General features: G+C 41.3%; 2 protein-coding genes across 4 annotated transcripts in view; both read right to left on the bottom strand.

Annotated features, from left to right (window-relative positions):
• Window positions 1-5,200, bottom strand: part of emc7 (ER membrane protein complex subunit 7) — a 7,649-nt gene extending 2,449 nt beyond the window's left edge. The window contains exons 1-4 of the mRNA XM_021601038.2: window positions 4,812-5,200; window positions 4,085-4,204; window positions 884-1,022; window positions 363-443 (exon numbers count right to left, since the gene is read on the bottom strand). Of these exons, the coding sequence (XP_021456713.1) occupies window positions 363-443; window positions 884-1,022; window positions 4,085-4,204; window positions 4,812-5,047 (576 nt within the window). The 5' untranslated portion in view covers window positions 5,048-5,200. The remainder of the gene's footprint in view (window positions 1-362; window positions 444-883; window positions 1,023-4,084; window positions 4,205-4,811) is intronic.
• Window positions 5,201-6,272: 1,072 nt separating this feature from the next.
• On the bottom strand, window positions 6,273-11,996 carry katnbl1 (katanin p80 subunit B-like 1). 3 transcript variants are annotated; one of them, XM_036976227.1, is made up of 10 exons: window positions 11,822-11,996; window positions 10,444-10,572; window positions 10,125-10,162; window positions 9,605-9,896; window positions 9,134-9,249; window positions 8,966-9,016; window positions 8,792-8,881; window positions 8,596-8,700; window positions 7,150-7,243; window positions 6,273-6,977 (listed from the first exon to the last, which is right to left on the bottom strand). In XM_036976227.1, the coding sequence occupies exons 4-10, from the start codon at window positions 9,752-9,754 to the stop codon at window positions 6,945-6,947; spliced, it is 639 nt and encodes a 212-aa protein (XP_036832122.1). In that variant the 5' UTR covers window positions 9,755-9,896; window positions 10,125-10,162; window positions 10,444-10,572; window positions 11,822-11,996; the 3' UTR covers window positions 6,273-6,944. The 3 variants fall into 3 exon arrangements, with proteins under 3 accessions (XP_036832122.1, XP_036832121.1, XP_036832123.1); XM_036976226.1 differs by lacking the exon at window positions 10,125-10,162; XM_036976228.1 differs by lacking the exon at window positions 10,125-10,162 and having other exon boundaries at window positions 11,828-11,980.
• Between the last annotated feature and the right edge of the window lie 603 nt (window positions 11,997-12,599).

Here is a 12,599-nt window from a genome sequence, read left to right on the forward strand (position 1 = left end):
TACCGCATGGTATGCTTTCGCCATAAAGCCTTTTTTAAATCTGACACCGTGGTTGGATTAACAAGAAGTTAAATCTTTAAACCCATGTATAACACTATGTTTTATGAATTTTTATAATGAGTATTTCTGTTTTTGAATTTGGCGCTCTGCAATTTCACTGGATGTTGGCCAGGTACCCTAGCGAGGTTAACTGACTTGCCAAGATAAATAAAAAATAAAAAAACCTCTTGTAAGGGGGAGAGAGGCTAGGAAATGTAACAAAGAAGGTATGTAACACGCCCATCAACTGAAATTTGATTACTTGTGACATCAGAGGCTACGTATTTCACAACTACAGCCTAAAGAAAAATCAGGGTGTTTACCTTCCTCATCTCAGGGTCGTTGGTATTGACAACCTTAGGTAGCAAGACGATAATCAGCAGAGGAAGGACCATCATCATGACCTGGGGAAACAGAGACATTCATTAATCAGCAGAGGAAGGACCAGCATCATGACCTGGGGAAACAGAGACATGCATTAATCAGCAGAGGAAGGACCAGCTTCTATTGTTTCTTTTTGATACTCGCGAGGGGGCCTCTGTGTGTCTATTACTCACTAGTATCATGTAAATGACATGCAAAAAGGCTCTATTTAAATGTCACCTGTTAGGGTGGCATGGATACTGAAGGAGCGTTGTGACGTTTGGGTGCATGCATGGGACAGTAAAGCAATTGCAAAACAGTAATACTAGAACTACTAGCACAGTTGGACTCTCAACCAATCACAAAGTTGCACCTTCACTTTACTCAGCATTGGACGACACAGCATGAACCTCCTACAGTACAAGCGCCAAGGAACACAGTCAACGCTGTCCTGTGTGTCATTCACAACTGATCATCTCACCATGGGATTCATGAGGAAGTCAGTCCACCCCCAGGTCTCTCTCTTCATGAAGTAGGTGTGTGGCCCAGAGGACCTCAGCTGGAGCGGGTACGGCTGCCGGATCACCTCAGACGTCTTGATGAAGTTCACCAGGCGGGCCCTGTAAAGTCAACCACAGCTTAGACATCAAGTTGTCTGATTTCCTGCCATGTACACTAGCTATGAGCCTGGCAAAGAGGCTAGACATCAAGGGCCCTTCTCCCAGACACAGAATAACACTAGACTCACACTGAGGCACTTTCACTGGGAAATCGTGGACAAAAGTACATGGACAAAACATTGTGTTTTCAAACGAAACTGTTTTGTTTGCTTCCCTCAACAACCCTCACAACACTGCGAACTAGAGCTGACCCCAATTAGTCGACTGTTAGGCTGTTGGTCGAGAAGTAATGGGAGGCTTCTCAAAGTAATGTTCTCTTCACCTCAAACAACAAGCAAACAAAGTGTGTTTTTAAATCCAATGAGAATGAAAATAGCTCTGGTGAGGTCCTGCCCAAGTCAAGCACTGCTTCTTATACCTTGAGCAAATAGCCTACAGCTGTCTGTCCCAAACTCACTGGCGCGGGAAACTCTGCTAGAACAAGAGTCAGGAGGAACTCAAGTTAAAAGTTGATACAATGTTTCAAAAGCCAACGTGATTTACAGGATGTTTATTTTATTTTAATTATTTTAAAATCGGGATATTTTCTACCTGCAGGTTGCAATGTTTTTATTTGTTGGCTTTATGTAGCCTATTTATACATAATTGGCAATATAAGTTACTTCTTAGGTTTGTATCTATTTAATTTAGATTTGGACAGAAAGCTGTTTAACCACATGACACGGATTTTGGAGATATGAAGAAATTATAAACATTCACAAAAATGTGCATATGAAAACCATAACTGGCATGCAGATCGGTAGAAATGGTAAGATAAATTGCCATTCCACATGAGAAAGGTTGCCGACTGCTCATTTAACCTATTACCGGCAACTTCAGGAAAGTAAGGCAGCAGGAGCGGGAGGTAAATAGCTGGGTCAGGATATGTTTTTTTTCCCCCTTCTGGTTATCTACATCTCTGGCGCCCTCTTGAGGCATTGGTCTTATTTCATCAAACTATAAGCTTTAAGTGTCAGACAAGCTCAATGCAAACAGTGGACTTTATTAAAATACATAGGGTGTATCTCTATATGGAATACACCCTTAAAAATGTTGATCAATCGATTGGTCGAAAGAACAGACGACTTTCGGTTGACCAACACCCTGCACTAAACATCTACCAAATTGAGAATAGTCTGATGGGTGAGAATAGCATCACGTGTGAATGATGCCCAGCGTGTGCAGTCCAAAGCAAGAAACAGCGCATGCATTTTTTTGCAACTTTTTCAATTCATGCATGCACCATTTAGCCCGGGTCTTGACCTGTCTGCAGTTCGGCGACGTAACCGACTTCAGTGGGAAAATGCTCACCTTCAATGACCACTGGCGCTCTGGAGAAATGTGCTGTTCACGGATGAATCCCGGTTTCAACTGTACTGGGCAGATAGTGTGATGTAGTTGTGTGGGAGAGAGGTTTGCTGATGTCAGCATTGACAACAGAGTGCCCAAACCCACTGGCTACAGGTTATCTACAAGTCTCTGCTAGGTAAAGCCCCGCCTTGTCTCAGCTCACTGGTTACTTCGCCACCATGGCCTATTTATTGCCGTAACTCCCTTATCTTACCTCATTTGCACTCACTGTACATAGACTTTTTGTTTTCTTTTGGTCTACTGTATTATTGACTGTATGTTTTGTTTATTCCATGTGTAACTCTGTGTTGTTGTATGTGTCAAATTGCTATGCTTTATCTTGGCCAGGTCGCAGTTGCAAATGTGAACTTGTTCTCAACTAGCCTACCTGGTTAAATAAAGGTGTTCTCAACTAGCCTACCTGGTTAAATAAAGGTGTTCTCAACTAGCCTACCTGGTTAAATAAAGGTGTTCTCAACTAGCCTACCTGGTTAAATAAAGGTGTTCTCAACTAGCCTACCTGGTTAAATAAAGGTGTTCTCAACTAGCCTACCTGGTTAAATAAAGGTGTTCTCAACTAGCCTACCTGGTTAAATAAAGGTGAAATAAAAAATAATAATAAAAAAATATATATTTAAATGGTGGCGGTGGGGTTATGGTATGGGCAGGCATAAGCTACGGACAACAAACACAATTGCATTTTATCGATGGCCATTTGAATGCACAGCGATACCATGACGAGATCCTGAAGCCCAATGTCGTGCCATTCATCTGCTGCCATCACCTCATGTTTCAGCATGATAATGCACGGCCCCATGTCACAAGGGGTCTGTACACAATTTCTGGAAGCTGAAAATGTCCCAGTTATTCCATGGCCTGCAAACTCACCAGACATGTCGCCCATTGAGCATGTTTGGAACACTCTGGATCGATGTCTACAACAGTGTTCCAGATCCTGCCAATATCCAGTAACTTCTCTGTCATTGAAGGAGTGGATCAACATTCCACAGCCAACAACCAACAGACTGATCAACTTCATGCAAAGGAGATGTGTCACGCTGCTTAAGGCAAATGGTGGTCACGCCGGATACTGACTGGTTTTCTGATCCATGCCCCTACATTAATAAAAAGGTTTCTGTGACCAAAAGATGCGTATCTGTATTCCCAGTCGTGTGAAATCCATAGATCAGAGCCTAATGTATTTAATTCAATTGACTGATTTCCTTATATGAACTGTAACTCAGTAAAATCTTTGAAATTGTTGCATGTTACCTTTATATTTTGGTTCAGTATATAAGCAAATCTTGTCTGCTAAATTAACTATAGTAGCCCACAGCCATACTGTATGGCATAGCCAGATCAGGGCCTGACATAAGGACGTCTTGGCATATGCTATTCTGTCCTTCTGAAATAAGCTACATTTTCTTCATATCATATCGATTCTTTAGACCTGCCTAAAAATAAATAATGGATGTATTGTGATGTGCAGGCTATATTAAATGGTTGTATTAGACCTTTAAAAATGTAGTTCTAAAAAGGTCAAAATCCGTGACTTTTTAGGCTATGCTAAACTTGTTCATGTTGATTAACGGTCAATTACCAGAGACCAGCAGTTATTTGCATGACAGTTACTGGCTGAGAAACTTTGAGGACTGTCACAGCCCTAACTGTACCTCATTTTCCCCTTAGACGTGATGTCCACACGGACTGCTTCAAATTTGTATCCAGGTGAGATCACTTCCACAACGTAGGATCCCGAAGGAACATCATTAACGACAAAACTTCCATCAGTTCTGCAGAGAGACAGAGCAAGTCGGGGGTTTCAAAGGCATCAATAAACATCATACAGTAGCCAAGCTCAGTTTGATCTAGTATTATAATGAGCTAAATCGGTTCATAACAGGTGTTCGGGCCCTTGGTCAGAGTGTGAGATTTATCAAAGTGGGGGAGGATAACAGAACAACAAATGGTGTAGAGCCTCTGTCAATGGCCAAGGTGCATAAAGTCATAATGGAGGAATTCAAAGGCGAACACTGTATAATACAGCGAACTTAACAAAATGAGGCATTTGAAAGATGGAGGCCGCTCTCTTTATGCATGTCCGCTATTCTGAATAATTAGTTAACCAGCTAACTACGTTACCCAAAATGGAAACGCTGGACACTAAGCAGTGTCTCAATTAGCTTTCCATCTCAATCACCAGTCATTGGTTTAAACCACAGACTGCGATGATAACACCGATAAGGTTAGCTAGCTGTCAACTAAAAAATAGCCTAGCAGCAAACGAGGGATAGCCACTAGCGTGAGAACAGGGCCCCGGTTAGCATTAGCCCTTATAGCACAACAATCCTACCGCTGTAACTACTAGCTGTTTTTCGTCGTCCAATGCTAAAGTATTACCTCAAGAAGCCTATATACTCTTCTCCCTCTACCGTGACTCGGGCTGAAGAAATCCAGTCTTGAGTTTTCACCCCTGGTACGATTGCCCGACCCTCGATTTTGAAACGATCTCCGTTTGGTTGAACAGAGCCACTCGTCGCGATAGGCCCCGATTCCATATCACTGAAACAGCACGCTAAAATAAACATAGCCTGTAGAAAAAGGCATACTTCTGATAGCCTAACATGCAGCCACATGTTTGCTTGCAGTAGTTCAATAACGGTACGTTTCCTATTCGTAAATAACTATAATAGATTCGCTGAAATCATGTATCTGATGAACAGGTGAATGTTTTTGCAACTGCTGTCTGTGTTGCCTCTGCTTTGGGGACATGCTGACGTCACTTACACTTAAAACAAAAAAAAAACTTTATTGACACCCAAGACAATTCGCACGTTCCCAGTGTAAACATACTCCGGTGTGTAAACTGAGATCTGTCGATAGTAAAAACAGTTCATGTGTGGAACGAAAGTAAACAAATGATAATGGGCATTTACGAGCTAGTTTATTTTTCCTCCATTTCAAAGCCATTGTTCATTGTTCCATTATCCTATGTAGTTTAATGACAAACGTTACTGCCTTTCTTCCAAGTACAAACGTTTTGGGCACAGTGACACAGAGTATAGCAAGATTCAGTGGTGAAAAAAGTACCCAATTGTCATACTTGAGTAAAAGTAAAGACACCGTAATTGAAAATGAATCCAGTAAAAGTCACCCAGTAAAATAATACTTGAGTAAAAGTCTAAAAGTATTTGGTTTTAAATATACTTATCAAAAGTAAAATGTAATTGCTCAAATATACTTAAGTATCAAAAGTATAAATAATTTATAATTCCTTATATTAAGCAAATCAGACGACACGCTTGTCTTGTTTTTTTAAATTTACGGATAGCCAGGGGCACACTCCCAACACTCAGACATAATTTACAAACAAAGCATGTGTTTCAGTCCACCAGATCAGATGCAGTAGGGATGACCAGGGATTTTCCTCTTTAAGTGCGTGTACTAGACCATTTCTGTCCTGCTAAGCATTCAAAATATAACAAGTACTTTTGGGTGTCAGGGAAAACATAGAGTAAAAAGTACATTATTTTCTTTAGGAATGTAGTCAAGAAAAAGTAAAGGTTGTTGAAAATATAAAAGTAAAGATATCCCAAAAAATAAGTAGTACTTTCAAATACTTTTCAAGTACTTCACACCACTGGCAAGATTCAGATGGACAGCTTTCCTCATTTAGATCTTTCCACAAACAGAAGCTAAATGTTATAAAACAAGTGCAGTGAGTCTTTCTTTTCCAAGCAATAGCTGTTCTCAGAAAATATTGCATTTTTTGTCAAATACCGTCTCATATCACCATGGGCATAACAGAATAATATCAAGTTTAAGTGGCCACTATGTTTTGAGAAATAATTAATTCAAGACAGATTTTTGCTAATTTATTTTAAAGATTATTTTAATAGTCACTGTATTTACACTTACAGTCAAACATTCATGAACAAGAAAAAAAACTACGACAGGAAAAGCTCTCATAACTTAAGACTGCAGTAGTTTCAAGTTCTTGATTCGGGACATGAGGGAAGAAATAAGAACTGAAACCAGGAAGGGGAATTCATTAAGTTATATCCATGATTCGTGCAGGTTTGCACACCGTGGTGAAGAGTGCTGTGGTGGTGCAACAGAGCTTGGCACTTCACAGAGCAGCCCAGAACCAGTGTCAGTGTGCATCCAAAATGGCGTCCTATTCCGTTCAAAAGTAGTGTACTATAGAGGAAATAGGGTGCCTTTTCGACCCAGTCTCAGGGAGGTCGATTGAAGTATTGCCACTTCGCAAGACACCAATCTACTTCAATGTGAAGCAGTCATTCCTGGGGGTTTTTCAGAGAGAAAAAAGGTTCCTTCCTCCATTGTAAGTGTCTCTCTAGTTGTGATTGACTGTGGGAATTGCTCAGTCTGAATTGCTCAGTTCATCAATCCACATAGAATAGAACAGGGCTCCTGTATGTGTGGACCATGGTCTTGTCTTTAGTCTCCAGGTCATGTTCAAACAGCTATATCCGGCAGTAGTGGTCACTTCCTCAGTGCTACATTGATTGGTCAATGGAGTTGTGATAAGTAAGACCCAATGGCCTGGTGAGAGACAGAATTGAGAGAAGAGACAAGTGAGAGAAGTCCATCTAGACTCCATCGCCTGAAATTAACAATGGAGGTGAGAAGTTTGACTTTGCAGGTGCAATGTTCAACTAATTATAATATATATATATATATATATATATCATTAAGTGTAGCAATGCCACCTTACCTTTGCCATCTCTCCTGTAGTTCCTGGAACTAAACTTAACTGGGGTCCCTCCACCCAGAACTCCTTCAGCTGCTGCTTCATGACCTGGAGGTTCCTGCAAACAGACGAAACAGGGGGTATTAAAATGTTCCCACCCCCTTTCAGGCATCCAACTACACAAAATAGAGCATGTCAGTGTAAAGAGATATTTTTATTTTTATTATTGAATGTGAAAATATATAACTAAAATATAGTTGTTGCATAAGTATTCACCCCCTTTGTTTAGGTAAGCCTGTGACTTAACAAGTAACATAAGTTCTAGGGACTTAAATGATAGGGGTTGACATGATTTTTAAATGACTACCCCTTCCTCTGTCCTACCTACCTACCTACCTACCCTCAGTCAATTATTGAATTTCAAGCACTGAATTTCAAACACAGATTAAATTACAAAGAACAGGGAGCTTTTTTGGAAAGCCTCAAAGAAGGGCAGGGATTGGTAGATGGGTGTATTAAACTAGCCAGACATCAAAAGATACAGTAGACCTTCTGAACTGAGCTGCAGGACAGGAAGGAAACTGCTCAGGGATGTCACCATGAGGCCATCAGTGATTTTAAAAACAGCTACATAGTTCAATGGCTGTGATGGGAGAAAACTGAGGATGGATAAACAACATTGTAGTAAATCCATAATATTTATCTAAAGTGAAAAGAAGAGTACAAACATTCCAAAGCATGCTTCTTGTATGCAACAAGGCACTAAAGGAACACTGCAACAACAACAAAAATGCAGCAAAGGAACACATTTTTTTGGCCTAAATGCAAAGCCTTATGTTTGGAGCAAATCCAACACATCACTGAGTAACCGTCTCCTTATAATTCAAGCATGGTGGAGGCTGCATCACGCTACGGGTATGCTTGACATCGGCAAAGACCGGGAAGTTTTTAAGGATAAAAAGAAATGTGAAGGTGCTAAGCAAAGGCAAAATCCTAGAGGACAATAACCTACAACACAAAGCCAAATCTACACTGGTGTTGCTTACTAAGAAGAGTTGCCACGTTACAGGTTTGACTAAAATCTGCTTGAAAATCTATGGCAAGACTTGAAAATTGGCTCAACAGTAAGCGAAGGCGCCTGGGACTAAACACCTCCCCCTGTAACTGGATCCTGGAATTGGTAAGGGTAGTCAACAACACATCTGCCACGCTGATCCTCAGCGCAACTTTCTTAAAAAGTTAAGAAATGCAAGGGGGTGAATAGTTACAATAGGCACTGTTTAAGCATAACCAATTACACTTCTAATATTAAAGGTAGAATAACCGATATGAAGTTACCAGGGCAACCAGTTGGGAAAACTTTCCCGCAAAACAAACAGACAACACGAAGCAAGAGGCTAATCTCCTCAGAACAGCAGCTGTACTGTAGCTATTACATCGCAGACAGGAGAGTGACAAACACATAAATACCTGTCCTCTGAGCAGCTGTCTAGCAGGCTCTTGCCGTTTGTGGAGAGTTCTGGCCACCATTTCTTAACGACGGACTGAACCCAGTGTAAAACCACAATCAAGTGTCTGGAGAAGGAACAAAACAGAAAAAACAGCAGAATTCAGGTTTCAGCAGGTGGACACAGCAGCAGTTGTTCAGTTCCACAGCTGATCTTACTCTTCATATTGACTGGTGAGGATTGATTTGACTTGTGGCAGGAGGTCTACACAGCAGCCCAGTGATATGCACGGAGTTTCGTCTTGAAGGCTACAGGGAGCAAAACAAGAGAGTGTCACAAGTTGACTCGTCACAGCCGTACATGATAATGTTTAAATCAACTGGGACACTCACCTTTTGGTTATAACTGGTAGGCAGTCAAGAAGAACTCCTGTGTCTTCAATTCTATGGGACAAAGACAGACAGTGTTAATTGGACATTTAACGTGTTGATTAATCGTTAATAAAAATAAATAAAAAAATCCTTCATACATGAAAATGTATCAAAAGTCAGTGTTCCTACCTGATCAAGTATGCCACTAGTTCGCAGGCGTTTCTTCGCCATAGTGTCAGAGCTACATTTAATCTGAGATTTCTTCCAAAAAGCACATGGGTCATTGCATCATGGTCCTTCGATAGCTGGTCAGGAAAGAGACCCATAGGGAGGGGCCGATACAGAACATGTCAATAAAATCCACTTCAACACTCAACGATCCAAGGAAAACAATGCAAGAGACACTTTTCTTCCCAATAAACAGAGTCTACAAATCTATCCCTTGTGCAAGGATTGGAAAGGTATGGGGGAATATGGTGACAATTCCAACCCTCTCAGATCTACACAAGTCTCTAAAGCGTAGGGGCAAGGGTTAGATGGTGGGAATGGACAGTATGAGGTGAAGTAGTAGTCCGTCCCAATAGGTCTGCAAACATCAAAGGATCGGGGGCCTATGGGATGTGGTAGGGAGTGAATTGGGGCCGGCTGGTAGTCTCTCACCTCAGTGAAGTAATCACCGTACTTGTTTCCCGGCCCTGTCATCTTGGAGCCAGCTTCTGCAGCAGAGTTCACAGGGAACATGCAGTTGTCATTGTAGTGTATGGCCTGCACTTTCTCTGGGCAGGTCAGTTCATTCTCCTTGTTGGCCATGTCACAGACAGCCCGACCTGCGGGGGGCACTCTGCGGCGTACGCCTGAGCTCACCGCCACACTGTGACGCGACGACAACTTCCTCTTGTTGCACACAGACACTCGTTTGGCTTTGATGCGTGCACAACGACTCACTGGAAATCTAGTGGGGGGAAGGAAGAGTCCAGGTGAAAAAAAATGTAAGGATGCTATATTGATACCTACACTGGTTGAGTAAGTAGACCAGACACTGGCAGTGTTTGGAAAAATGTTTGGGAAAAGTCAGAAAGGTGTTTCCATGTCTGATTTTTCCCAGTGACTGAGCAGCTGTGACTGCAGTGCTAAGAAATGCAGCTTGTGCATTGGATCCACTTAGACCTGAAAAACTCACCAGTCTTTATCTATTTCTTCCTTATTTAAAAAATACACCTAAAACAAAAGGATAGGAGATAAAAAAAAAACCTCCTACAGTTTGCTTTAAAATGTTTCACTTAGGTTAGTAGACACTTCTTGGTTCATAGTCATAACAATCACTATAAAATTGCGTTTCTTGTGTGCATTAGATTTAACACTAGTGAAAACGCCTTCTCGTCAATGCTTACATCAATCTAATGTTTTTATTTAAAAGACAGGGATTGTGCAAGTGCACACAATCGGGATGCAATTGGGTACCGAGTTAAACACCCCCCCCCCCTTGAGATCCCCCTCACCTCCTTCATGTTCTTGTCAGCTGCATAGTGGTTGCTGATGTGATGGAGAAATCCACGAGGTTTGCCCTGGTTGAGCTGGCGGAATTCTCTGCCTTGCCCATAATGACTTCCAGAGGCCATAGTAAGTCACTATTGGGGGGGGGGGGGGGGCAAAGAAAAACAAACTTAGTCAACACTGTAAACGGCATGCATTTAGCACACACACACACACGACAAATTATCAAGGCAACCTCCTTAACCCAAAGTTGTCTGAACTGTCACGTCACTTTCTGAAACAACCTCGTTAAAGATGATGCACAAAGCAGGAGTTGCTATGACAATGAAAGTCGGTTACTAGTACTTGTTATTGTAGGAGTTCATGACCCGGTCACACACACCTCTTTATAAAACAAGCTGTGTTTATGTGATGACGGTCAGTGCTACTACTAGCTCTTATGACTCCACTATGTTTCAACTAATTACAGAGGAACAAGTTGGTCTACATTCAAATTGAGGATTACATCCTGCTGTTGTTGTGCCTGCAACAGGTTTAGCTAGCTAGCTAGCTAGCATTGTAAACAAGTGTCTGACAACAATACGCTAACTAGCGTTAACAACAACAACGAGGCGTTGGCTATGCTGGCCAGACAATCTACTTATCTAACTACTACTAATAGAAGCAAACCAACTAGCTCGCTAAGTTAAAAAGCAGCAAACATTGTCACATGATCTTAGCTAGCTACCTAACTAGCTAGTTAAAGTACACATTTGTTAACTAGAGTTAGTTACTAGTTAACCTTGCCAGCCCACAGTACGCGGCAGTGTGATCCTACCCAACTAGCTAGTTAGTACTTTATCTCGCTTTCTAGAGCTACGAACTCAGTCAGATTAGCTGGACTCCAGATGAGTGAAACGAGCTAACGACGAGTCTGTTTGGATAGTTAACTGTCAAAATACTAATCTCATTGGACTGTCAATAAACGGCATCGTCCGTTAACTAGTGTAAAAACAGTTAAATAGAAGGGGAACTAAATTAAATAGCAGAGAAACTAAATGACAAACGATGTAATGAGCCCCGTGACAGCGGCCTAGCGTTAGCTGGCTTGCCCCGTAAAGCGTTTACCTTTGGGTCAGGCTAACAGAGTTGCAGAGCTCAAAACGAAAAACAACCGAGTCAGCTTACTTTATACAAGTAACTAAAGTTGCCTAACTAGCTAGTTAAGATTTTCACTACCAATAACTTAGCCTGCTATAGCTAATAAAAAAATTAGCTAGCTTAGCAAAGGGGGGGTGACTGGGCAGGCAGCTAACGTTTAGCTATGTTAGTTTTCAGTAATAATATGGGCTACAACAAAGTTGATTTAGCAACTAATTCAGTAATTACAGCAATTTTACCAACCGTTACATTTTGCGAAATGTCTTAACTCTCCTCAGAAATGTAGCTTAACTAACTATGTCCACGTATAAGCAGTAAGAAGACAACTGTAGAGTATAAACTTGCAAGAGATGTTTTGGCTGTTCAGAGAACCGTTCAAATGAACACAGCGTCTGTATTACTCTGCAAGGATCGTGGGATTGATATCGCAATGGAAAGAGTGACATTTTAGCGGCGCCTAGAGGTTAAACGGAGAACTACCACGTCTCATTTTTTGTCTGTCCTAGCCCGCCATCCAGTGTTAGATATATGGGCATTTGCACATGATGTTACTTCATAAATCAAATGAAATGCTTGCTTACGAGCCCTTACAGTTAAAGAAAAATAGCAACTCAAGAGGAATAAAATACAGAAGAATGAAGCAGATCAATGTGCAGGGGTAATAGCTATATATACAGAGAGTACCAGATCAATGTGCAGGGTAATAGCTATATACAGAGAGTACCAGTACCAGATCAATGTGCAGGGGTAATAGCTATATACAGGGAGTACCAGTACCAGATCAATGTGAAGGGGTAATAGCTATATACAGAGAGTACCAGATCAATGTGCAGGGTAATAGATATATACAGAGAGTACCAGATCAATGTGCAGGGTAATAGCTATATACAGGGAGTACCAGTACCAGATCAATGTGCAGGGGTAATAGCTATATACAGAGAGTACCAGATCAATGTGCAGGGTAATAGATATATACAGAGAGTACCAGATCAATGTGCAGGGGTAATAGCTATATACACGG

Source organism: Oncorhynchus mykiss, chromosome 4 (genome assembly GCF_013265735.2).
Source record: "Oncorhynchus mykiss isolate Arlee chromosome 4, USDA_OmykA_1.1, whole genome shotgun sequence".
Classification (NCBI taxonomy): Eukaryota; Metazoa; Chordata; class Actinopteri; order Salmoniformes; family Salmonidae; genus Oncorhynchus; species Oncorhynchus mykiss.

Bases quoted from the DNA above. Each gene is read 5' to 3' on its own strand.
- katnbl1 (XM_036976226.1), bottom strand. From the start codon at position 9,754: ATGGCCAACAAGGAGAATGAACTGACCTGCCCAGAGAAAGTGCAGGCC. The intron at 9,250-9,604 runs GTGAGAGACTAC...TTTCCTGACCAG, and splicing joins ACGGTGATTACTTCACTGAG to CTATCGAAGGACCATGATGC. The intron at 8,882-8,965 runs GTGAGTGTCCCA...TGCTCCCTGTAG, and splicing joins CTACCAGTTATAACCAAAAG to CCTTCAAGACGAAACTCCGT.